The sequence below is a fragment of the Drosophila albomicans genome, chromosome X, assembly GCF_009650485.2.
Source record: "Drosophila albomicans strain 15112-1751.03 chromosome X, ASM965048v2, whole genome shotgun sequence".
Classification (NCBI taxonomy): Eukaryota; Metazoa; Arthropoda; class Insecta; order Diptera; family Drosophilidae; genus Drosophila; species Drosophila albomicans.
Window position 1 is genome coordinate 10,047,979 of NC_047627.2, and position 27,383 is coordinate 10,075,361.

At 38.0% G+C, this 27,383-nt stretch overlaps 2 protein-coding genes across 4 annotated transcripts in view; both read right to left on the bottom strand.

The window, feature by feature from the left end:
* LOC117567899 (neurogenic locus Notch protein) overlaps nucleotides 1-8,984 on the bottom strand; it is a 45,291-nt gene extending 36,307 nt beyond the window's left edge. For both annotated transcript variants that reach the window (XM_034248212.2, XM_052006438.1), the window contains exon 1: nucleotides 7,876-8,984. In XM_034248212.2, the coding sequence (XP_034104103.1) occupies nucleotides 7,876-8,002 (127 nt within the window). In that variant the 5' untranslated portion in view covers nucleotides 8,003-8,984. The remainder of the gene's footprint in view (nucleotides 1-7,875) is intronic.
* A 2,948-nt stretch (nucleotides 8,985-11,932) lies between these two features.
* Nucleotides 11,933-27,383, bottom strand: part of LOC117573327 (irregular chiasm C-roughest protein) — a 65,117-nt gene continuing 49,666 nt past the window's right edge. Inside the window, exons 2-6 of one of the 2 annotated variants that reach the window (XM_034256440.2) lie at nucleotides 16,543-17,577; nucleotides 15,445-15,547; nucleotides 15,247-15,374; nucleotides 14,047-15,169; nucleotides 11,933-12,784 (exon numbers count right to left, since the gene is read on the bottom strand). In XM_034256440.2, coding sequence (XP_034112331.1) covers nucleotides 12,246-12,784; nucleotides 14,047-15,169; nucleotides 15,247-15,374; nucleotides 15,445-15,547; nucleotides 16,543-17,541 — 2,892 coding nt within the window. In that variant the 5' untranslated portion in view covers nucleotides 17,542-17,577 and the 3' untranslated portion in view covers nucleotides 11,933-12,245. Of the gene's footprint in view, nucleotides 12,785-14,046; nucleotides 15,170-15,246; nucleotides 15,375-15,444; nucleotides 15,548-16,542; nucleotides 17,655-27,383 lie in introns of those variants that run through there. The other variant, XM_034256447.2, reaches the window with a different exon arrangement.

Here is a 27,383-nt window from a genome sequence, read left to right on the forward strand (position 1 = left end):
GTCAACTTACTGCCAGCCAGCGATATCTAAGCCGCCCAAGAAGCGTTCTCAACTCAACTCAACTCGAGTCGAGTCGAGTCGAGTCGAGTCGGTTAATCGGTAATCGGTCTCGTCTTCGTCTCGAGTCGAGCCTCGACTCTATCTATCTGTCAGTTGATGGAGCAGCAGCACTCGAAATACTCGTAGTCAGTAATTGGATCAACGGTTGGGTGGCGCAGCAAATTTCGGGGAGGATGTTGTGGTTTTTGTGGTTACATTCTTTTCTTGCTGCTGCTGCTTTTCTCCGCTCTCTTTCTTATTCATTTTGGTTACAAATTGATAAGCAGCCCAGCATGTTGTTAAATGTGCCAAGCTTCGTTTTCAATTAACTCTTCAAATAAACACTACTATAAGATCTTAATCTTGAGCTAATCAAGCAAGAAACTAACTAAGAATTTCTAAAAATGAAATAATTTAAACTCCTGCATCTGTTTGAGGTTTTCTTTCCTATTAAAGCAAGGAACTATCTTAGAATTTCAAAAGTTTTTGTTTTTAATAAAGAGTAACTTTAAAATTAAACTCGCTAGAAACTTGTTTAGTCATGCATCTGTTTGAGGTTTTCTTTCCTTTTGTAGATGTAGATCTATTTTAAACTGTTTTTACCCCTGGAGTCTTATGCATCTTATTTTGATCACAAATCATTTGACAGAGCATATGTTGAGTGTGCATCTGTGTGCGTTTATCTTTCTGTCTGTCCGCATGCAAGACCTACCCTAAGGCGCCCTTAATGAAATGCTACGTAATTGAGCGAATGATAACCGCAACAACAACAAGAATAACATAATATAAATGATAAAGTAAACGGACTCAAATGGGCCAGCTGCCGAGTATTTGGTAATGCATTTAATGTCGGGAGGTTTTTCATTCCTTCCTTTCTTTGCGTGTGTGTGTGTTGCCCCGTTTTTGGGTAATTGAAGAGTGCACTTGAAAACACATGCGACACTTTACATGGCATCATCAACACCCCCAACCCCAAGAGCAGCAACCCTGCAATGACAGAAGAGAGCGAGAGAGGGAGAGAGCGACGCTGTGTGAACGTGGGAACAGAGAGAACAGAGAGAAGACACCCTCATGAGGTCGTCGACAAATGCGCGCCAAAGCCAACGACGAAAGGCAAATGGCTGCGCAGACGCACAAACTACACACACACATGTACACGAACACTCACACACATATTCACACATACACAGTGTAAGCAGAAAGGGTTGCTTTATACATAAAGTTGCATGAAGTTTAAAGACCACAATAATAATGTGGCATATGAGTGATATTATGCCTTACTCTCTCTCTCTCTTTATCCCTCTCTCTTTCTCTGTTTGTCTTTGTCGCTGTGTGTACTTTAAATAAAGTGAAGCATTTAACACTTCCGGCAGACAACAACAACAACAACAACAACAACAATACGAAAGCTACTCTTAAACATTCGACAGCGTGTGAATGTTTAGATTAGCGTCAAGTTTAAACGGGGATTTAGGGCTTTTTTGCTCTTTGCAACCAGAGAGGAGCTGGCTGCGCATTGTTAATTGATGCCACAAAAGCTGGAGACAACATCAATGTGGCGCCACCTGTCGATAACATACAAAATAGAGAGTTTCTCGTCTCGTCTCGTTTCGATCTTGGTTGCTAAGTGATCTTTGAGGGCAGCTAACTGGTAGCTCATTTTAGCCGTTAACTTGACATTCCAAATGCAAATGCAAACAGTCAACACACACACACACTCATAGTTAAGAGCTGGTTTGATCGATCATAAATGTGTAACTGCATTTTCCAATATGTTTTGCATTCGATTTTAATGGATTCGAAAAATGAAAAAGATACTTCAAAGATCACAACGATCATTAACCGATGCATTAATTAGTTTGAAGCTGCTCGAGAAAACAAAAAGTGATTGTTATAAATGAATTTGTGCGATGTGAATGCCACGATAATGATGCAGATACTTTTGCATCTATTTGACTACATTTGACTTCCTTGTTGAAAAAAATATACACTCAATATTCTATAATAATGCTCCTTGTTTGGCCATCTCTCTAGAGATCTGTGTAATTAAAGACATCCATTGTATATGTATTTTTATCTATTCTATGACTTTTTATCTACTCGAAAGCATTTTTTATCTCTACACAAGTGTGTGTGTGTGTGTGTTGTTGATCTTGGGCTGATCTACTTACACAGCAGCTGGATTCTCACACCCAAGCGAAGAAGAAGAAGAAGAGTCGATTTCGGTTTCAACTTGAGGCAAAAGACGAGTCTTCGTCTCTGCGAGTCAATATGCGATCCGTTTGATCGCCGTCGCATCGCTCAAGTGTACATAATGATGATTGTCATTTCTCATTGCATACAAACACATACACACACACACACAGATACACCCATGCATACAGACAGAGTTCGAGAACTTGCCACATTTTGTTGTAAGTTTGAAACTTAGAAAGAATTTCTATGTCCAGCTGAATGAGTTGGCAGGCAGCATTCAAGCGAGTTTTCTCCGTCAGTCTGTCCGTCTGTCTGCCCGCCTGCGTGCGAGTGAGACAGCAATAGCAGCGCTATATGGCTGCTTGTCTCGCTCTAGCATCGCGTGCAATGCGGCCCCTGGGCCTGGGCTTGGGCTTGGTTGGTATCGGGTCTGGGCCTGGCCGTGGCCAAGAGACAGCAGCAAAGACAACAAACACACACACACACACATACATCAAGAAAACAGAAGACAACACACAACACAACAAAACACAACACACCAGACAAGACAAGACAAGACACTTTGGGTAATATCTATAAAAATTGTTGTACTCCGAACCCGAAGCCGAATCACAGATCGAGACCGAGAGGCAAAAGAAGGCCCGAAGAAGACACCGAAGAGCTGTTTTGCCCCGTTCATTCGTTCTCGTCTCCGTCTTCGTCGTTTGTCGTTTTCTTTAGCCGAGGTTGTCAGCCTTTTTGGACCCAAGCCCAAGCACAAGCCGGGCCCAGGCCATGAAGTGGTTATAAGAATAAGACACACAAAGCAGAGAACAGAAGAAAACAACAACTACAAACACACACAAAACCGAGCAGCAGCAAAGAGAAGAGAAACACAACACAGAAGAAAGAAGAAAAAAATACTAAAAACTTGTTCGGTCAGTGCGTATCAGGCAGCAGATACTTCTCTGTGTGAGAGTATCTCTCTATGTGTATGTGTGTGTGTGTGTGTGTGTGTGTGCTGCGCCCTGGCCATAAAGAAAACTCATTAAACAGGCAGCAAGTCAGGCAAGAAGTAGAAGACCAAGTCGTTGGCCAAGTTGTTCGAGGCAAAAGTTGATGGGCTAAGCCAAGTCTAAGGAAAGAGAACAAAGGGTAAAGACAACAAAAACCAGAGAGGTGAATATAAAGAGGTGAATGCGTGTGTGTGTATGTGTGTGTGCGCACTAATTCGCCTGACCATCATTAAAAGTCAATAAACAGACTGCAGCAACTTCTTGGCCTAATCGTTGATTTTTTCGAGATTTAATTACAGCAAACACCAAAAAAAAAAACAAAGCAAAGCGAAGCCACAATAGAAGTGAAGGATTGAGCGATTGGTTTGGCTAGCTAGCTGCTTTCATAATTAGTTTAAGCCAAATTGAGCTGGAAACATGCATCCCAGCTTCCCCAACTGATTCCAAACAGTTTTGTCTAACCATTTGCGGCATTTTCCCAGCATCTCAGCATCGCAGCAGCAACCGCCTTGGAAAGTTGTTCGGACCAAGCTCATCTATGGCAATGCCAACTCTCTTGTTGTCGTTGTTGTTATTGTTAGTGTTGTTGTTGTTGATAGATACTGATGCTGCTGCTGCTGCTGCTGATGTTGTTGATGATGGGAACAATGACAGCGAGTCATGTTTATGCAATGTCCAATATGTCCATCCAATCGAGTCTCGAGTCTCTCGCTCGCTCCGTCTGATGTGATGGGAAAGCGACTTGCAACTAATGTTACAACATGCATTCTATGTTGCCCCCCCCACCCCTCCCCGCCAAAAGCATTAACATCATCAACAGCATTACTTTACTGTCTGTGATTTCCGGAGCATCGCAAAATTCTACCTGCCAAACCAAACCAAACCAAACCAACAAAAATAAATCCAAATTTTTCTCACTCTCTTCTTGTCTACGTTATAAAGAGCTGTGTGTGTGTGTTTTTTTTTTGCAAACAAAAACAGGATCGCCTGTCTAAACGGAACTGCTCCGCAACATCAACACAATGATGATGATGATCATCATCATCTTGAGGTGGTATCAAGTAACACAGCATTATAATCAATATGCAAGCGGGCCTTTAAACGGGTTTATTTCGTTTTCGGTTCAGACCAACTGCTGCATTTACTTTACTTCACTTCACTACACAACACTTTGCTACCATTTTCTTCTACTTCTTTTTTATTTCAGTTTTTTGTTTTTTCCGATCGACTTTCGGTATTTGTTTCAGATTTAACGCATCACAAAATTAGCAAGCTTACATATTCCGTTTTTTTTTTTAATTAAGTCTTAAGTTACCAATCGCTTAAGTGCTGAGAAAGTTACCAAAAGGCGGCATCGATTAATTAATAAATGTGACAGCAAATGGGCGATAAGTGCCCCGTATGAAAAAAACAGGCACCCAAAGCAAAGAGAGAAGAAGTCTTGAGGAGGGGGGAACGGACAACAACAACTCCATCGCCACTGCTACTGCTGCTGATGATATTCAAGCAAGCAGGCAACAAGACGGCCAAAAAGACGGACAGGCTTCAATTGGGCAACAACTTTCACACAAGTTGACATTGCTCCATTGCGCTCCTGTGTTGCGTTGAGACTCGGTTATCGCCGGAAGGCACTTAATTATATCCAGACTAATTGTGTGAATCAAAAGAAAGGCTTAAAACACTTGTGTCTTCTTTCTTTCATTCCCTCGACATTGTTTTTTTTTTTACCTGCTTTACTTTCATGTACATATTATAAGCTTTACTCGATTTCAAGCAAGCTGATGTGTTGACATGTGTTGGGTTATCAAGAACTTAATCAGCAAGCATTTTGATGCTTTTCTTTTTTGGCAACAATGTTGCAATACAAAAGGTATTTTCTAGATTTTAAAAACCTAAATATTTCTATATATATATAACATACAGTTGTATTATTCATTCTTATGACTTCATCTAAACTTCCTCTTGAATTAAAGAGTGGAAGTCAAGTTTACTTCAATCTCTCAAAATGTATGAAACTGCTTTCCTTAATCTTATAGCTGTTATTACGATTACTGGGGCATCATTACCGATCCCTTAACTAATTTTGCACTCTACGGGTCGCATTGGAATTACGTGTACATATATGATTTTCCTATGGGGTAAGACACTATCGTTATTTATAATTCCCATATGCCGAAATCAACAGCAAACAGGGATAATTAAGGAGAAGATCTAGCAGCCAGTTTTGTATGTGCGTGACTTACAATAATTTTCGGGAAGAGCAGAGTCAAGAAATGTTGAATGTTTTTAGGGTGCGCACAGTTCAGCTAAGGCTAAGGATAAGGATAGAGGAGAAGGAGAGCAGAGAAGAGAGAAAAGGCAGCAGCAGTGCAGACAGGAAATACTTTTGCAGTTGCTGGCTAAAAGTGCAGGCACAACAGGGAGAATGCGCGACATTGAAAATACGAACGACGCGATACAAAAGTAGACGGAGAACTTGTTTTGTGGCTGCGAGCGAGGTTCGGCTCGGCTCGACTTCGGATCGCTTCGGTGTGGATCGTCTTGTCTCGTGTATGTGCCTAGGTAGAGAGGTAGCATGTGTGTTATCCCGCTCACTCTCTCGCTCACCGTCTGTAGCTGTCTCTGTTTCGTTCGCCCTGCTGTTTATCCGTAATTTGATCAGCAGAGCAAACAGTAAAAAGGACGCGCCTGTGCAATATGCTTAGGGGTTGCAGTTGCACACACACAGAACACAGCAGAGTGTCGTTTGTTGTTGTTCTTGTTGTTGTTGAGATCCCTCTAACTCTGTGTGGCAGCTGTCGCTTTTCGCTCGGTGGTTTTTTCCTTTTCATTATACTCGTATATATTTTTTTGCTGTTTCGGTGGTTGCAGCCGCTCGCTACAGAAAAACCGTTACGCTCAAGTCCAGCAGGCTCCAAGTTGGTGAGGGGGGAAGCAACATGATTTGTCAGCTGCAGCAGCGACAACCAACAAAAAATCTGAGAGACGCCAAACGAAAGTTGAATGCTCGCCAAGATGCTGCGCCAACGGGGCGTGGTTCTCTTCTGCTTCAATGCCGGGCGTAAATTATTAAAATGCATGCAAATGTTACCAACTTGTTGTTGTGGTTGTTGTCGATTATGCATAATATTAAACAACCGAGCTTAAATGTCAATGTGAATGAAAATGAATGGGAAAGTCGCTTTATGTCTACCTTTTTTTTCATCTGTTGTCTTGCTCCTTTTGGTTGCAAGTGCCACTAATTTGTCGCAGCATTTAATGGCGCCTTAATGGAGAGCGGATCTGATATGCAAAACGTTCAGCGCTGTCAATATCATAGACGATCGGTCGCTAGGTGAACGGGGGCTAATGGAGGAAACCGAGTCGAGGAAATCGCTAAAAGCGACAAATATGATGCAAAATGTAACAGCAACAACAACAAAAAACTAGACTTGCCACAGCAAGTCAGAGCTATCGGCTTTGTGGCATTTAAACTGAGCTGGGAATGATTAATTTAGCTTTGAACGTAAGGCATCATTAGATTAAAGATATTTCTGCTTAATTCACATATCGCGCTGTGTCCATAAAAAAAAGGAACGTCGTCTAATGACCGATAATATTACCTTCGTTTCTTTTCTTTTTTTATGTATTCCAGCGAAAAATAAGGTGTTTTTTTTTATAATTCCTGGAAAGTTTAACAAGTTTGTAAGGGCAATGAGAGTAGATACAACTACAACACCTACACCTAAGTACACACACTTTGTATGTGTATAAGTAAGAAGACGACTGTTGACACAATGATTAGACAAGGGGCGCATATGCAAATATTGTATTTTCATGCATGATGTCTGCATATTCTACAGACCCCCAGACCCAGACCCTATAGAGCTCGATTTGAAGTGAAGTTGTTCCTCTCTCTCTCTGTGTCTCGCTCTCTTTGTGTTGTGCGTGCAAATAGCGACGCACAAAAGTTTGACAAGTGAGACTAATTATTATTGGGGGTCCACACACAAAAGCCTAAAGACAGAGACAGCAGTGACATCGACATCGACATCGACATCGAGAGCTGAACTACAGGAAGTTGACAAAAGAAATAATATGCTAGCAAGTATAACAGTGTCAACTGTCATACACACACACACATACAGCACAGCAGAGCACAGCAAACCGTGTGTACATATCGCAATGAGACAAAATGGCATGAAACGAAACGAAAGGCTGCCGACGGTAAAATACAATACAAATACAACAACAAAAATATGCTCAAGCTGCGCACACAGAAATCTGAGCAAGGCAGACAGAGAGAGGGCAAGCATGCACAATGCGAGCGAGAGAGCGTGCGCAGCCCAGAGAGAGAGAGAGAGAGAGCGATCCAGCGACCACCTGTCCGTGCTCTGAGAGCGCAGGCAAGGCATGGCAAGCAGGCGCACACAGGAGCGACAGCAACGAACAGCGAGGCGAAAAGGAACACGAGAGGCAAATAGAAAGGGAAACGAAAACGAGTGAACGAAAATGCAGACGAATTCAAAATGCATGCCAAAAAAAAATATAAAAAATATTATTGTATTTGATTCGATTATTGTTTTATACATCATTCTTTGTTTTGCATTTAGAATGCATATACTTTGTGTTTCTTTTTTTTTTTTGTTTTTAATATTACACTTACCCGTCGCTTGTGCGCAGCTGAAGTTAGCAAGCGCCAGCAGCAGCAGCGCGACGCCCGCAAGCATTTCGTTAATCCAAGTTCTGTGTGCGGCGACGCGACAGCGACGTCTGCTGCGCTGTAACTGCATTGTAATCCAGTTTAAGATTTGCGTTTTTATGATTTGAGTTTTTTTTTTTGCTAGTCGTTGATTTTGCTGTGGTAGTTGTGTAGATGTATGTGTTGTAATTTTTATGTATGCAGTTTGTTGTTGTTGTCTCACTTTGACTTTGGGGTTTTTATTTTTGTTTCTTTTCTCTTTTATATTTTCTTGTGTAATTCCTAATGCACTTTTATGTATTTTGCAGCCAAGCGAATAGAACAATTAAGGGCCGCCCGTTGCCGTTGGTTGTATGCAGCGACGCCGACGTCGACGCTGGCGACGGCGACATTTCCACGCGCAACCGCAACTAACTTTGAAATTGATCGACTGTAGAAGACAAAGACAAAACGCGTTGCTTCCTTTGCTCACATACACACACTGACACTTAAACACATATACGCAAATGCGTATTGGAGTCGCGTTGTTGTTGTTGTTGTTGTTGCTGCTGTTGTTTCTGTGCTTTCCTCTATCTCACTCTCGCGAAATTAGCTTTTACTTGATTTGTTTGCACATGCACAGAACGAACACAAAAACACAGAGGACACCACACAACGTGGACAAAAAAAAAAATAATCAAAAAAAGAATATTCGAATATTTCGATGACGATGAGCGTTAGACGATACCGATACCGAACGCGATAGCGATTATTATATTAGTCGCCGCAACGCATTCGCATGCTGCACATTTTCGCATGCGGCGGCATTAAACGCCATATTGTTGTTGCCTCTTTGAATTGCTCTCGATGTTGTTGTTGTTGTTTTCGTTTCTTTGCCTGTGGTGCGAGTTAAATTTTGCGTCGCTTTTGCACTTCACATACACATAGACGCACAGACATGCACACACACAATTGAAGCGAGGCACTCAAACAAAAAAAAAAATATCCCATGCAATTGCAATTTGTGCTGACTGCTCATGCAGACTGTCCGCCTCGATATCCGTTTCGTTTCACGACTCGCAACACTTTGAGCCGCGCTCACGAGCGTCGCTTTGCCTGAACCCCCGAAAAAGACAACGACAACGACGATGATAACCGGCTCTCTCCTCTTTTACGCTCTCGCGCTCACGCTCTCTTATTTCGCGCTCTTTTGCGCTCTCCGAACAGGCCACAGTGAGCCGAGATCCATTTGCAAACCGGACGCTCAACGCGCGCTCATAAGTGAGAGCAAGCACAGTAGTATATGATAGAGCAGTAATATGCTCGCTGCTTAAGTTAATGTGCGCCGCGTTGGGACACTGTAAGCAACATATTACAGTGTCGCTTGCAACGTTCAGAGTCAGGAATTAATATTAATTTAATTCACATTTATATTATATTTACTTCAAATTTAGAAAATACAGAAATGCTACTAAAAACATATTTTGAAACCCATTGACTTAACCACTCAGTACAATAAAGCATTTTACTAACCTGTTTGATTGAGCGAACAAACATTACTCTTTACGTTTTGGTGGTGCTCCTTAGAGAGATCGTGGAATCGCAGATCGTGCTCTCAGCGACAGCTACTGCGCCTGCGTCGCTGGGCTGGCTTGCATTCTTGTTGTTGCTGCTGTTGTTGTAGTTGTTGTTGATGTTGGCTGTGTCGTTATTTCTTTTCAATTTCAAAATGGCTGCAAAAATTAAATACTTGTTTTTTTCTTTTTTCATTGCGCGACGGTGCGACGATCTGCTCCGGCTATGACAGCTAAAATTGTTGTCGTTTAGTTCAGAACAAGTTCACGCTTGAACTACTGAACTGGTTCAGTCACTTGGGAATTCTGTAGATCACATAAAATGGATAATCCCAATCAAACATTGATTTCGCAATCCTTTTCAGCGGACGATACTCGAAGTCGACTTTCAAATACCCTGTTACGAAGCAGTAGTTTAGTAGTCGACCGCTACATACCCTGTAATGTGGCGTAAAATTACCAATAGCTTGAGTTTTATTTCATTTTAGGTTTTTATTTCAACTAATTTGAGTTTGTTGACTTAGGTTTTAATTGAATTAATTTTCATATTACACGAAATTTCACACTTTGCTTAGTTCTTCTGCTTTGTTGTTCTACAAACTTTTTGCATCTCATTCTTATCATTTGCTATTTGCTTTAACTTTACTTGCATTTCACATGCATATTTCGTAATGTATAATTATCATATTTACTTGGCTTAATAGGATTTCTTTTCGATATTTTTCTTTTTTTTCATTTGACGCTTATTATTTTGTAATTGTATTTCTTTCTCTGCACTTAATTGAACTTTTAATTGAATCGCTTGACATTTTACCCAAAAGTTTCGTTTACTTTTTGTTAATGTTAATTTTTAAATTTTCTTCTTTTTTATTTAAATTTTTCGATTCATTACCTCCTTATGAACTTACGTAAAAGCTCTGCAAATAGCACAACAAAAATCAAATAGCATCATCATCTAGTTAAAAAGTTTAAACAATAAACGTTTAAAGCGACTTTCATTCACTAGACTTGTATTAATATATTTCTATATATTAATATATATTTAATAAAAAAAATTTAATTAGTATTGGCTTAAATACACAAGTAATTTAAGAACCCAACAAATTTCACAAGGAATCATAAGGCAGCATTTCGTTTTTTTCTTTCATTATATATTTTTTTGTTTGTTTTCATTTTTATGCTTTAAAATTTTTTTTACAATAATTTCAGTTGTTGATGTTTTTCATGTTTTTTTTTTTTTTTTTTTTTTGGTTTCTTTTATTGTTTTTAATTTTTTGGTAGATCTCTCAAATATGTTTTACAAATTTCGCTAAGCTGTTTTGTTTTCATTTCGGTTTCTAGATTATGTTTAAAATGTTTAAATTCTTATGCTAATTTTACTTTTTTGTGTATTTTTACTATGCAGAAAAAAAAAATTGCAGTGTATTACACTTGCTTTTATGTAGATATATATATATATATAATTTTTTTTTCTTTTTTATGTACTACTTATACTCGTATGTATATCGAATTACGATTAAATATTTCATTACTTTTCTTTTACAGCTATTTAGTAAATTAAGTTAAGCGTTAAACCATCTGGCCTACATACACAAATGCGCTATATATATATACGATCCATATACATTATGATATATATACGTATATAGATATGTAATATATCAATTTTTAATTTACATATAAATACATAATTTATTTTAGGTTTTATGTCTTAGTGGCTAAAATTGAAATGGTTTCACATTGACGCTGTGCTATCGCAATTTGGTCTAGCTGATACACTGTATACCCTGTAATGAATTTGGGTGGTAGTTAAGAGACCTTTTTGTCGAACATTGTATAACAATCGGATAATATAAAGAAAATAAAATACATATTATGTAAAGATATTGGGCAGTGAAATAATTAATTTAGATTTTTACAAGCTTCTTTTTTTTTGTGTTGGATTATATTTGACTTGGAACTAGTTTATTTTATACAGTGCCGTAACTTGACCAAATTGTAATAATAACAACGGCTTTTGCCGCAGTCGTTTTGAAGTATTTTCTAGCATGTATTTTAGTCCGTTTTGTAAGTCTAAAAATGTAATAAATTTTGGCTTAGAAAATGTTGCGGATGCTGCTGCGTTTTACTTTGGAACTAACTACAGGCAATATTATTATTTATGTTCATTTGTTTGTTTTTTTTTTCATATTATAATTTGTTTTTCGTTTTTGTTTTGTGAATAGTTTGCAATGTTTTGTGGTTTTGCTTTCAACTCGCGGTTAAAATGAACTTTTCAAGTTTCGCATTTCGATACGTTTTCGATAATTGATATAGATTTCATTTCATTTGTTCAATCGATAATCTCATCGATCTTAAAATTTGCACTATATATATATATATTTGCCTTACTGACTGGTTTTTTTTGTTGTTTTTCTCTTTTCATTTTCATATTCGTTCTCATTCGATTTGTTTTTTTTTCGTTTCTTTTTTTTTGCATTTTCTTGTTAAATGTTTTCTTTGCTTGAGTTTGCCATAAAATAATTAACGCTATAAATCACAATACGGTTTTTTATATATGATCGAATTATGTTCGAAAAAAAAAACAAAAAAAAAATATTACACACACATTAGAACTGCGCTTAGTTTCCTAGGGGGAGTCTAGAGTCTAGACATTACAAATACAAATACAAATACAGATCGAATAAATATGCACTACACTCGGCTAATGCGAGCTCCAATTGCAGTTCCGGTTTCGGTTTCGGTTCGAGTTCCAGTTCCGGATCCGGATCCGCTACTCGCTTAAACATGCGTGGCCAGCGGCCCCTTTTGTGTAACGCCCTTGCCATTGGTGGGCAGTATGAACTGCCCGGAGGGACTTTGTGCACTCTGCTGTGACCCAGCCACGCCCACGCCTCCTAAGGGGCCACCGCATAGCGAGGGCTGTGTGAGAGGCGTGGCCGCCAGTGTATTACTGCTCGCCGTCAAATTGGAGCTGCTGCCACTGACGCTGCCAGGTCCGCCACTCGCACTGCTTCCAGCTCCAACTCCGCCACCGACTCCGCCACCGACTCCAATTCCACCGCCGACTCCGGTTCCGGTTCCAGAACCCATGCTGAGGCTGGCACTCGCCCCGTAACCGCTGCCAATGAAGTGTTTCAGGCCCCCGTTGCTGTTGGCATGCCGGGCAGCATGGTAGGGCGGTGGGGCGGGCGTGGCCGCTGGATTTGCGGTGCTCGGCGGCGGTAGCGGTGGCAAAATGGATGAATTTGTGCGTAGATACGGATTGCCGTAGATGGCGCTAAAGCGACTATCGATGCCGTTCTGCAACAGCGGTTGACCTAAAAAGAAAGAGAGAAAGAGCGACGAGAAAAGAGAAGAATGATTAATCGATTTGTTCGCATACTTGAATTGAGAACTAGTTTTAACGATTAGTTACGATTAGTTCTTGAACTAGTTCCGGCATGTTTTGATTTTAACTTATTGAAAGGAATCTCTTAAACAAACATCATTAATTGAATATCATAAAAATAACTTATGTTTTGGAACTAGTTCCAGCACGTTTTGATTTTGGTGGAATTTGTTTCAGCTTATTTTGCTCATATTTTGAAAGGAATTTCTTGAACAAACCTAATTAAGTGAATAACATAAAAATTACTCTTGTTTTTATTTTGGTGGAATTTGTTTCAGCTTATTTTGCTCATATTTTGAAAGGAATTTCTTGAACAAACCTAATTAAGTGAATAACATAAAAATTACTCATGTTTTGGAACTAGTTCCAGCAAAGGAATTTCTTGAACAAACCTAATTAAGTGAATAACATAAAAATTACTTATGTTTTGGAACTAGTTCCAGCACGTTTTGATTTTGGTGGAATTTCTTTCAGCTTATTTTGCTCATATTTTGAAAGGAATTTCTTGAACAAACCTAAACTAAAAAATGACTCAGGTTTTGGAACTAGTTTTTTTTTTTAACAATCTTAATTAATGTAATCTTAAGTGTGGAATCTTTGAACTAGTTCTTTTCGGTAACTTATTTGAAGAACAAAACGAATTGAAATTCTTTAATGTTTGAACATGCCACAAAATTAAATTTATGTTTTTGAAGTACTTTGAGTGAATTAAATGTGTTACATGTATTGCACTGAATTGTTTAGTTTAATTTACTTATTTTTGTTAAATGCAATAAAATTAAAAATAAAGTAAAAACAAAAAATGTAATTAAACATTTTTTAAGAAGTTTTTTTTTATGTTTTAGTTGGGTAAAAAACATTGTCAACATATTTGAATATTTGTTGGAAATTACTTTACGAATTACTTTACAAACAAAGGGGTTTTCTGTATATGATGTTTTTAATGGTTCTGATTTGCGAGCGTTGACTGTATTTTATTTTCTTCTAATCTATTTTTGCGAGTTATCTTCTTTGTTAAGCGTGCTTTCGTATTGTAAATATGAATATGCGACGGAACTAGTTCTATTTAAACAGCTCTTTTTACCTACACAAACTTTTATGGAAAATAATCATTCTCAAGGCTATAAGTTGTATGTAGTCAGTGTTCAACTAGTTTAATGAACTAGTTCTTTTGTTGATTTTGAAACTTACCCAGAAATCCGTTGGCCTGCGATGTCTGTGGCTGCTGCTGGTGCAACTCGTGACGCTGATTGCGTGGCAAGCTGGCTCCACTTCCGCCCATGGTGGTCGATGTGACAACACCACCGCCGCCAGCCGCTGAGGTTGCCACATTGGCGGCATAATGGGGCAAGGTGGCTGAGTTGATGCCACCGCCACCGCCACCGCCCCCAGCTTTCGGCTTGCCACTGTCGGCGGGCGGACTGTAGTCGAGAGCGTATTCAAAGTACGGCGCATAGCCATTGGTGGTGCTCTCCTTGTAGGCCTGCTCCTGTTGATTCTTCAGATTCTTGATGTGACACTGGCGATTGTAACGCTCGCCATAATCGCCCGAGAAGCGTTCGTCGAACTTGACGGGACCAGCGAGTGGAACACCCAAGGTGGCGCCCTTCATTTGGACATCCGGCATTGGCGTCTGGGTGAGATTGATGGCGAGGCCATCGTTGCCCGCCTCGGAGTACTCCACATCGTAGGCCTTGGAGCGCAGTTCGCTCTTCAGTTCGTTGAGCTTATCGCCGCCACGCGATGCCTCCGGTATAACATCGGCTGGCATTGGCTTCTTGCGACTGCGTCGCTTGCCATACACGATCACAATCATCACGATCAGCAGCACAATGGCCACCGTTGAGATCGATCCCAAGACAACGAGGACAACGGGTATGCTGCCCGGTTCGGGAACAAGTGTAATCATCAGCGAATCACCGCCATACGAATTCAGTACGGTGCAATTGTATTTGCCATAATGCGTCGATCGGCTCTCCTTGATGATCAGTGCAGCACGCACGCCCTCGGGCAGATGATGCTCCTCGAATATGTAGATATCCGGATCGGCGCTGCTCATGTTAATCAGCTTGCCCTCAAAGGACCAGAGTATATGCTCTGCCTTCGGTATGCTAAATGCCAGACAATCGATCTTTGCCCGCGAGCCAACGGCACCGAATTGAACCTTCTGTGAGGTGATGATCGGTGCACGTTTCACATAGATCGTGGCCTCGGCACCGATCTCGGAAAAACCCTCGACCGTCGCCTTGCAGAAGTAACGTCCCGCCGTATTGCTGCTCACCTTGATCTTCAGCTCCGGTGAGTTTCCCACAACCTTAAGAGAGAGAGAAAGAGAGAGAGCGAGAGAGGAATTTAGGTCGAGTTTATCGCTTGGTATTTTATTGAACTTACCCGATCGGAGTTCTCGCTGATCCATTCGATCTTCGGCGCAGGATTTCCGGCTACTTCACAGCGCATCGTTACAGTGGCGCCCAAATCCGCCTCTTTACTGGCGGGTCGTTGTCGAAACACGGGACCATCTGCACAAATAAAGAGAAAGTTCTTTAGTAAAGGTTTTTTCGAAGGGGTCAAAGAATGCAGCCAACTTACAGCTGATGTCGAGCGTTTCGGTTTCCTCGCTCTTGCCAACGGCATTGACCACCTCGCATTTGACGATCGCCTCGTCATATTGTCGCGTTACATTGTGTATGATCTGTGGAAGAAGCAAACAGGGATTAGTTAGGAGAGAAAACAAATGTTTAGCCTGCTTATTTTGTCACTAAACTGTTGACTACTGTCAAGAAATCATTAATTTTAATTCAAATTTTCCTTCCATCAAAATTGATTGTGTCCCACCTTTAAATTATTATCTGCACTTTTGATATTTATATATTATATTTTAAAATTATTCATTTTAAAAGAGTAAATGTAAATGAGTTAGTGAGAAAACGCATTTTTTAAATACTTCAATTTTCATACTATGTTGATGAATAAATTGTCTGAACATTTTTCTTTAAATAAAATCTTAATAATGTAACATACGAATCAAATTGCTTAAATTCAATTTACAACTTTATCAAGTTTCGTTTCTTTAATGTTATATGAAATTTAATTTGTATAGAAACAATCTAATATAAAGAAATATTCTAAAAAAAACTTTAAATTACTTTTTGGAATAGAGTGATGTTAAAGAAAAATCGGGGTTTTTTTTATATTACAATTATCATGTTAAAAAATAAATTTTCTGAAAAATGTTCTTTTAAATGGAATCATTTTAATCAAATCTCTTAGATTTTTAGCTTTATTTAGATTAATTTCATATATTTTATATTTTAGTGAAATTTCATTAATTTAAATACATATCAAGAGATATTCTAGAAGACTTTTCGGAATTTCTATTTAAATCGATTATAATGAATTTATTTCTAACTTAAACTTCATTCTAATGGTATATTTTATAAAATGACTTTATATGGATAAAGTACCGATTTTTCAATGGACCCTTAATGAGTATTAAAATAAATAATTATTTTCTCAATAATGTTCTATTTAACGAAATTGAATTTTTCAATCTACCCTAAAGTTATGTAGAACTTTTCATTGGGAATATTAGAAAAGGTATCAAATCAAATCATTTATGAAATATACTTTCAACTGCCTGGATTTTTCGATAATTTCCAACTCTTCAATTCCAAGCCACACACTTACCATTTTGGTGGTAAAGTCGCCAGTCATGAGCTCATCGTTGATGAACCAGCGATAGCTGACCTCGTGCGGATTCGCATCCGCCTGGCAGCCGAGAATAACCTCAGCCCCCTCCGGGATGCGTCCCTCGGCGAGAGCACCGCCCACTACTGAAACGGACACCTTGGGGGCATACTTCACCTCAAGTAGGACTTTGGCTGAGCGATATGTGCGATCGGCGGTGTTTTGCGCCTGACACGTGATTGTCGTATTGTGATATTTCTTTTTGGGCGCCAGCTTGAGGACGGATTTGGTGGTGACGCGTCTGGAATCGGCGAGCGGTTCAAAGAAACTCTCGGCGGTGAGGACATTGCCCAGGCCATCGATCCAGGTGATTTCCGCAGCGGGTTTGCCGCCCACCGACACGCATTCGAGTTCGATTTCACGATCCTCGGTGGTCACCAGATAGTCACCCTGCAGTATCTTTGGCGCCTCGGGTGGCACAAGCACCGTCAGATTGGCGAATCGCGATCGTATGCCCTGCTCACCCTGTGGCCCAGGTCCCACCTGGCATTGGTATTTGGCATCGTCGTCGAGCATCAGCGGATAAATGTCGAGCGAGAAATCGCCCTCCTCATCGCTGCCCACCATCGAGTAGCGCTCGAAGCCGCTGAGATTGCGATGTTGGCCGAGGCCAAAGTCATCCTTGGTCCATTGCAGTGCACCGACCTTTTGCATGACGCGACACGGCAGCGTTACTCGTGAGCCGACGACAGCGGTTTGATCCTGTGGCTCCATGGCAAAGTGTTGGCCTCCATCGCCGTGTCCTTTGATTTTTGTGGTTTCGTCGCTGTTGCCCGCATTGTTGTTGCTGTTGCTGCTACCACTCGAGGAGGAGTCGCTGTAGTGTGAGTTCTGGTTCGATTTGTTGCCCTTCTTTGACTTGGCCAGCGTGGCATTTGGCAGGACGAGCAGCGTGGCAAGCAGGAGCAGAGTCAGCAGGGGCTGACGATATGGCAACATTGTGATTAGGCGCGTTGCAAGTCGCCTTTATTCGTGCTGCAAGTAGAAAGAAACAACAAATCGGTTAATTTCAAATAAATTCATGATTTTTATGCAATTTTTTTAAAATAGAATTATCTAATCTAGTCAATATTCACTGTAGTTGGTGTAAAAGTAAATTCCAATTTAATTTCACCAACAGTTGGTTGTTGGCTTGCTTAGCTTGGACACACACCATTTTGTGATACTTGCACACCAAGCAGTGCACTGCATTGTCAGTTGTTCTGCGCAAAGCAGTTCATCTACTGCTTGCTGCAGCGCGCATGGAGTTCATTTAAAATTGCTTTAACAGCACTTTCATTTTCCCTCTCGCTTGCACATTTTTCTAATCACACTTTTCGCTGGTGGTTTATCCCATTGCAATGGTAAAATATGCAGTTAAAGTTGTGCCATGTCAAATTCTACAGCAGCTGAATAATTTTGGTTGAATTGCTGCCCAGCCTGCAGGCGCACGATTTGTGGGTCAAGTTTAGTCAAATGAAAGGGAAATGCGCGAAAATTGTGAAAAGCAGCGCAAGCAATGCAAACAAATAACAGCTAGAAATCTCTGCGTGTGTATGTTTGGGTGTGTGTGTGTGTCAGTCAAGCAATCAAGAGCAGGCAAGTCGCAAATGAAACTGCAACTGCAACTGTAACTGTGTTTGGTTCCGCCGTGAAATTGAAACATATACGCGAAAGCACTCACACACACACATACATACACTTGCACAGTGGTCCGATTCATCAGTTCAACATGGTCACATGCCACACGGGCATTTGCAGCTGCACCCACTCGAAAACACACGCTCTTCCCTTCTCTACCCCTCTCCCATCACATGTCATGTGCGCCCTGTGTGGTTTGGCCTTGGCATTTGTGGCTTTTGCGACTATTACTCGCACTGCAGCAGCAGCAAGCACTTGTTTTTGCTTTCTTTAATATGTGTATGCATATATATTTTTAATGTCAATCAAAACACACAAAAGATATTTAATAAACACACAACCACACACAGGAGTGGCAAGCAGCTCGTCCAAGCAGTGCACTTGCCTGCTGTGCAAGCAGTTGATTTATTAAAAAGTAAAGCATACTTTTGGGCTGTCCACTTGAAATCAATTAGTACTTGAGACGCGAGTTGATTTTGACCCAGTAGAGTTCTTGCCATAGAATTGGCATTCACGCACGCAAAGGTTAAATACAGTAGTTATTTTTGGGCATGGTTTACTTGACTTTCATTGTACATATTTATACATATTGGACAACAACACTTAGCAGTGACTCAGTCAGTTAACAAGTTGTGTTTACTGAAAAGTGTAGCATACTTTTGGGCTTCAATTTAAATGGTGCACATTTGAATTTATTAAATAACGAACTTTAGTTAGTTATATTAGGTGTGCAACTAAATAAGTTAGCGAAAACGAAATTATTTGTATACGCTTTGAGTGGCAATTAGTGATTATATTTCAGCCATACAAATAGCAGTTGCCTCTGTACTACCTTTTAGTCAAGGTGACATTTTAAAATTGCTTAAACACCATTAACATTGTGGGGGTGGGGGGTGTGGAAGGAAGGTGGTGCCGCTGCTCGAGGAGCTGCAAAAGTGGTTCGTTTGCTGTATCATTTTTCATGGCTTGATTTGGTTAGCTGTTCCAGCTCCCTCTCTCTTCCTTTACCTCACACACTCTTTTACTCACTTAGCACACACACACAGGTGTAGAGCGAAGAACATATGTTGCACTGTGTTGTTGCAGTGGCGTTAACGTGGCACGTCTAACGGTAATGCTAACGATTTCATCAAGTTATCGCCGAGTCGCGGCACAAAACGCTGAAGGACATCGCAACCAGCTTGTGCACCAGCTGACCCGGGCAAACTGTCTCTCTGCCTGCCTCTTCCCTGTCCCCCCTCCCCATCCAGTTTGGGGCAGATCCTCCTTGCCACACACACACACACACACACACACACACTCAGAGTGTGGCGCTTGCCTTCATTTCATTTCATTTCATTTTTGTTTCTCGTTTTTGCTGCTGCTTCTATTTTGGGTTGCCTTTTTTTTGCTTTTTGTGTGTGTTGTTGCTTCTTCCACTTTTGCTGCTGCTTGTTTACCTGGGCCATGATTTACGGCATTTGCACTTTCGCGTGTATATATATCTGTGTGTGTGTGTGTGCGTGCCGGTCTCGGTCTGAGTCGGACTTCGTCTATGGCCAAGCCACAGACCTGGATTCGCATTCGCATCGCGTTGGCCTCTCAGACAGCATGTGATAGCAAACACACACACACACACACATACACACACAGCCCTGCTCTCCCCCTTCTCGAGTGCCACCCGCAATATGCTCGTCTAAATTATTAAAAATTATAATAAAATTTTTATGACCATTAAAGGGCCAGCATGCTTAGAGAGCAAACTCTCTCTCTTGTCTGACTCGAGCTTATACCATTTTAATATATACTTAAATATATATTTATTTTTCTGCTACTACTTCTACTTTTTTGTTTTTTTTGTTCGTTCGTTCATCGCGTTTTTTTTTTGCCCTTCCTCGGTTTATTTTATTTCAATTTTTTGTGTGTTTGTTGGTTTTGCCTGCTTTTAGTGGCCTTAGTCCTGTGTGTGTGTGCGTGTGTGTGTGTGTGGCGAAAAGTTGTACAGGAAATGACTCGACATGATTTTATACACACACACACACACACACACATAACTTTTGCTTTTAGCTGTTTTAGGTCTTTTGGTTAGTTAACTGAACCACTATTCTGGGCTCAATGGGTTTCCGTTCCCATTCCCAATACGCATTCCTTCCTCCCTTCTCCCTTCCCTCCTCTGGGCAACTTCCTATTTCATCCATCCGACTTCCTAGAAGACTCGATGTCGCCTTCTCATTAGCTTCAAGTTTTCGTTATAGTTATGGCCAATTAATAAGTATGCATAAAAAGCATACGAGTGTAAAAGCCAATTAATGTCAAAGATATCGCGAGTTATTGGTTAATAAAATAATGCAATCATAACGAAAGAATTGTGATTATTATTAGCTGATGATTTTTATAAGAATTTTTAGTAATTTAAAATTTAATGCCAATTTTTTACTTGAATTAAAAACAGAATTTCAGGAAAAGTAAAGAAAGAATTTTTAAGTAAAATAAAAAAGATAAATTCAAATGTCAATTTTATTACTACTATTATTATTATTATTATTATTATTATTATTATTATTATTATTATTATTATTATTATTATTATTATTATTATTATTATTATTATTATTATTATTATTATTATTATTATTATTATTATTATTATTATTATTAATATTAAAGACAAACTTGATGATTTTTATAAGAATTTTTAGTAATTTTTTTTCATGATTTTCATGATTTCATAAATTCAAATGTGAATTTTATTACTACTATTATTATTATTAAAGACAAACTTGATGATTTTCATACTTTCATAAATTGAAATAAGAATTTTTAGTAAATTTAAAATTAAATGCAATTTTTTACTTGAATTAAAAACAGGATTTCAGAAAAAGCTAAGAACAAATGTTTAAGTAAAATAAAAAAGATAAAAATAATGATATTCATGATTTCATAAATTCAATTGTGAATTTTATTACTATTTTTATTATTATTATTTTTTACTATTATTATTATTAAAGACTAACTTGATGATATTCATACTTTCATAAGAATTTTTAGTAATTTAAAGTCTCATATAAATTGTATGTAAAAGTTTCGCGATCAAGTTGATGAATTGCAAATTGATTTCATTAAATATATGTCATTTGATTTCACATAAAGTAACTGCTTTAATGGGCGTTTTGCAGGCGATACTGCAAATGGAAACAACCTTCATTTTTTTTTTTGATCATTTTTGTGTTTTTTTGCAACACTTTTCCGCTTGCAAAACTGAGGTCCGGACAGCTGCGTGCCACTTGAAAATTGAGTTAAAGTCTGCAGAGTTTGTGGCACACACACAGACACACACACATACACAGAGAACTGTAGTTGCAGCAGTCGCAGCGAGTTGAAGCGAATTGAGGCGAATTGGGGCGAATTGAATTGCTGGGAATCGAGTTGCGTATAATGATATTAACATTTGACATGTCAGGACATACAACTTTAGTGGCAGGACCTTGCCAATTGCCACTTGCCCGCCCGTCCCCTCTCTTTACTCTCTCTCTCCCTCTCTCGCTCTTGGCTGCGCGTGTGCACAAATACAAAGGCAAAGGCAAAGAAAGAGACAGCACACACCAATACAATCGCAGCTACGACACACGGATATGCGCATATATTAAGCGGAGACGAACCTTTGCTTAGCTGATCCTTTCTCTTCTTTATTCTTTATTCGTTATTCGCTTTTCGTTATTCGTTTGGCGCTGGGCACTGCTGCTTATAATATGCAGGATTTTGTTATTAATATTCAATTAAAGGGTCGTTCTCTCCTCCTCCTTCTTCTCCTACTCCTACTCCTACTCCTCCCCCTTCATCTCCGCCTTCAATATTAAGGCAAACTCATATAAGAAAGCTGACTACTGATGAGCATGCTCAACTGTGAAATACCCGTAGCAACATTTCCCAAAATTCTTGAGATAAAACACTTGTTAATGTTAATGTGTATTACATATTATATCTATGATCGATATAATATGATCATAGGTATAATATATAATATATGTGTTCATTTAACTCTTATTATATTGAGGTTTAAATAAATTTTATATATAAAAAATTAGTTTTTGGCAGATTTATTACAAAAACTTTCGTTGATGACGATATACTATATCAACAAAAATTGGTAAAAATAAAAATGAAGTGCTATTTGGATATTCTCTATCTAAAGTAAAAAAAACAACATAAACTAAAACATTTTTTTATTTTTAGTAGAGATTAATCTTATAGCTCTTGATTACCATTTTAATTTAAGCTAAGAATGATTTTAAGATTATTTTTCCATTTTAAAATAAACTCAAAAATAATTCATACGCAAACCAAAAAATTAAAAAAGAACATTAATAATATAAGAAATTAGTTTTTGGCATATTTATTATAAACAAAATTTCGTTATATCAACAAGAAAAGGTAAAAATAAAGATAAGTGCTATTTTTATGACGAGCAGTTTTTTGTTTAATATTTTGAATATTTTATTTTTAAGTTGAGCAAAAAAAATTAATTTTTTCATAGCATTGAAGCATTCGTTTACAGTGAAATTTTTAGAATTTATTTAGAATGTCGTTTAACTAAAATCCTCAAAATTTTCAAAATGTCGTTAAAGTAAAAATCAGAGCTAATTTAGAATGTTGTTAAACAAAAATTCAAAATTTATTTGGAATGTTGTTGAACTAAAATTCAGAATTTATTTAGAATGTTGTTAAAATAAAATTCAGAATTAATTTTGAAGGCTGTTAAACTAAAATTCAGAATTTATTTAGATTGTTGTTAAACTAAAATTCAGAATTTTTATAGAATGTTGTTAAACTAAAATTCGAGTCTCTTTAATACGAATGAATCGCCTTTTCTTTTGATGTGCAACAAGTTAATTTGTAATTTCTTTAGTTGATAAAACCCTAACATTATTTTGTTGGCTTGGATGTCGGGTATAAAAAGAGTTTTGTCGCTTTGGCAGTCTTGGCAAAATGCTTGTGATGAGTGCCTCTAATTTATGGCACACACACAGACACACACACTCGCACACACACATAAAAGAACAACAAAAATCGTTGGAAAATTTGATTAGAATTTCGTTTTTTGGGGAAAAGTGTGGAAAAACAATTTAATGGGCCGTTTATGCGATTTTCTAATTGTTTATTCAGTGCAACAAGCAGTCGCCTCTAGCATAAACTCCTCTAGGGGCAAGGGGAAAGGGGAGGAGAGTGGAAGGGGCGTGCCAGCATCTCTTGTCGCTCAACGTGCTGCGGTTTTGCCTTCAACTTTTGTTGTAAACTTCCGCTGCCAAAGGATAATAAACACATGACAAGCAGGCAAAGGCCCCCAGCAGACAGTCAGAGAACACACACACACACACACTGACACACACACACACATACACACACATACTGCAAGTGTGCGTGTTTGTTTGTGTTTGTGTGTCATTAGCGTTTTCGTGCCATGTGTTTCAGTTTTTCCGCTGCCGCAGTTGCTTTTTGCGGCGGCATTTTCCGCACGTGCGTTGCCACAACAACAACAACAACAGCAACAACAACAACTGCGAACAGAATTGCTTACCTTCTAGTTACAACAACAACTACTACAACAACAACAACAATGTTGACAATGCCTGCAATTACAATAAACAAAACAAAACGCAGCAAATGCTAACGGCTCTTCCGTTTCATGCGGTGGAGGGGGAGGAAAAGCAAATGGAAAATGGAGGAAATGAAGAAAAAGGGCGCAAAAGGGAAGCTGCTTGGAGTAGAGCACTCAATGGCAAACATTGCCCACTCGAAGGCAGAGCAAAGAAATGCCACTAATTACATTCAATTATCAGTGCAAACGATACCAAAATGTGCAAACTACAGGGTATATATATATTATATATGTATATATATGTAGTATGCATCCACAATGTTCACAAACACCCGAATAAAAGTAATATAAACAAAATAAATGACCTTAATGGCGTGCAATTATTGGCGAGAAACTTGGCTAAATGTGCGAAAGAAATGAACAAAATCATTTTTATAGAGGGTATAAATTGCAATTTATAGCATAATTTAATATAATGTTGCAGTTATCGCTTATTATAAATGTGCAGGGTATATGCTAGTCGAGTATTCTACTAAATTTCGATATATTTAATTATCTATGTATATAACTTTCTATCTATCTATCTTTATATACATTTTATTGAGCTTTCATTTGAGAATAATTTTATTAAAGGGTAACAAAAGACTGGGGAAAAACAGACTCTTAAATACTGTTTGAATTATTCTCAAAATTCACTTGGTATGCAAAATATACCAAACAAAATACTGAGCTAGAAGCAGTATCAATAAAGCGAGAGCATTCATAGATTTTAAAGTACGATGAATTGGGAATTATGATATACATATGTATGTAGTATTAAATAATCCTATTTTTAATATAAGGTACAATATGGTATATGCAGTATATGTCTTTAAAATATACTCTAAATAAATAGCACAGTAAAATAAGAGCACAGTAAAAATAAAATAAAGTATATGTCAGCAAAAAATATAACAGAAATATACTAAAAACATTTAAAATGAATTGAATTATTCAATTATAATAAGTATTGATGAAATTGAATTGTCACAAGCATCGGACAAAGCTTAGTAACAATAAAATATGGTATATGCAGTATGTGCCAGCAAAAATATACAATAAATATACTGAATACACCAGGAGCAACAATAAAATTAAGTAAATACGACTAGAAAATATACCAGAAATATACTGAAAACATAAAAACTGAATTAAATTATTCAATAAAATATTTGAATGGTCTAAATAAATGAAAAGTTCAAGTAAAATATACCAGAAATATACTGAATACACTACTAATACTGAATTAAATTATTCAATACAAATAATTGAATCGTCTAAATAGATTAAGAATTTAAGTAAAATATACCAGAAATATACTGAATACACTACTAATACTGAATTAAATTATTCAATACAAATAATTGAATGGTCTAAATAAATTAAAAGTTCAAGTAAAATATACAACAAATATACTGAATACACTACTAATACTGAATTAAATTATTCAATAAAGTAATTGAATCGTCTAAATAGATTAAGAATTTAAGTAAAATATACCAGAAATATACTGAATACATTAAAAATGCATTTCATTATTCAATAATGACAAATTGAAGATTGAAGTAAGAAATGCAACCAACATAATTTTCAGTATATTCAGTATATCAATTTATTCAGTATATATTATATTAATTTAATGAATAATATAATAAATGTTGCTTGAGCCTCTCTTGCTTAATTTCTTAACATAATAGTCTATAGAAAATATAATGAATAAACTTATTTATGAAATTAACTGAGAAATGCTTCAAGTTCCACATGAAATATACTAAGTTTAGCTGCAGTATATTAAATAGAAATAAAATGGGCGTGTGAATGCGACCAAGTTTTACATTGTGGCTGTTTGGCTTATGGCTAGAGGAGGAGGAGGAGAATGAGGAGAAGGGGCGTGGCATTGCATAGCGCGTTGTATCGGGTGAGTTCATCGCAATTGTTATTAGCTCACCTCGAATGATTCTTATCGGTTGCATTTGCAAACATAAACCTTGCACCTAAGCGCCATCTATGGTAAATATTTGTCAGCTCGCACTTTGGCTGAGCTGAGCTCAGTTTGTTGTTGTTGTTGCTGTTGTTTCTATTGTTGGCTATAAGCAGTCGCAGTCGACGTTGACGCTGACGTCGCTGCTGGCGTCGCAGTCGGCAACGCTTTGGTTTATTGTTATAGCGCAAACAATTTCATGTCATCCGCAATTAGGCAGACTTTGAGCTGCGCAACGGGACAAAGGTGAGCAGAAGAGAAGAAGCGGGGGAGGGAGGGAGGGGGTGGTGGAAGGGAGGGGAGTGGAGTGGAGGTGCTTCGACGGGGCTTCAGGCTTAGGCTTCACGAGACGCGAGGCTCCGCTGGTCGCGTTATTATCGATTTAATTGCGAGCTGCCGCAGAGCAAAGCCCCAAACACATATGACGAGGGGCGGGGGTAGGGGGCGTGGCACACCCCTAAGGGGACAGTTGGGGGTGCTTGGCTGTTATTTAGCCGGCAACGTCATATGCAAAAACATTCAACAAAAAAAAAAAACGCAGAGCGAGACAGCAACAAAGAGAGCAAGAGAGAGAGAGAGCGAAAGCTAGTGCAAAATTGAATACAATGTAAGAACGCAGTGTAGTACAACAACACGCCAACACTCACGAAACACTCATATGCACTCATTCACACACTCATTCAGAGTGAATGTGTGGAGTCATTTATTACACGCAATTTCTAGTTCGTTTTTTTTTTTTGTCGTTTCATTCTTGGTTTCAGTTTCAGTCTTTATGAGTAGTATGAGTGCATGCCCAGGTATTCATATTCACTGCGAGTTGTGTCCATTTAAATTAATTAATGTTAAGTGCTAAGCAAAAAAAAAGTTGAAATAAATACCAAAATAGTTTCTTGAATGTATTTTTAGCAAATGAAATTTATAGCAAGTTATAATGTGAGATTTTGAATAAATATGAATAATAAATGAATGCATTTTTAGCAAATAAAATTCTTGGCAAGTTGTAATATAAATTTGTGAATAATTATGAATGATTCATAGAAAGTTTTAATATAAATTTGTGAATAAAAATGAATGAACGAATGAAAATAATGAATGAATTTTAAGCAAATAAAATGCATAGCAAGTTATAATGTAATATTGTGAATAAATATGAATGAAGGAATGCAAAAAAATGAATGAAAGTATTTTTAGCAAATGAAATTTGAAGAACGATCGAATGCATATAAGAAAAAAATGAATGTATTTTTAGCAAACAAATTCATAATATAAAATTGTGAATAAATATGAATGAAAGAATGAATGAATAATGAATGAATACAATAATGAAAGTATTTTTAGCAAATAAATTTATAGCACGGTATAATATGAAAATGTGAATAAAAAGGAATGAATGAACGCATTTTAAGCAAATGAAATGCATTTCAAGTTTTAATGTAGTATTGTGAATAAATATGATATGAATGAATGTATTTTTAGCAAATGAAATTTGAAGAACGATCGAATGCATATAAGAAAAAAATGAATGTATTTGTAGCAAACAAATTCATTATATGAAATTGTGAATAA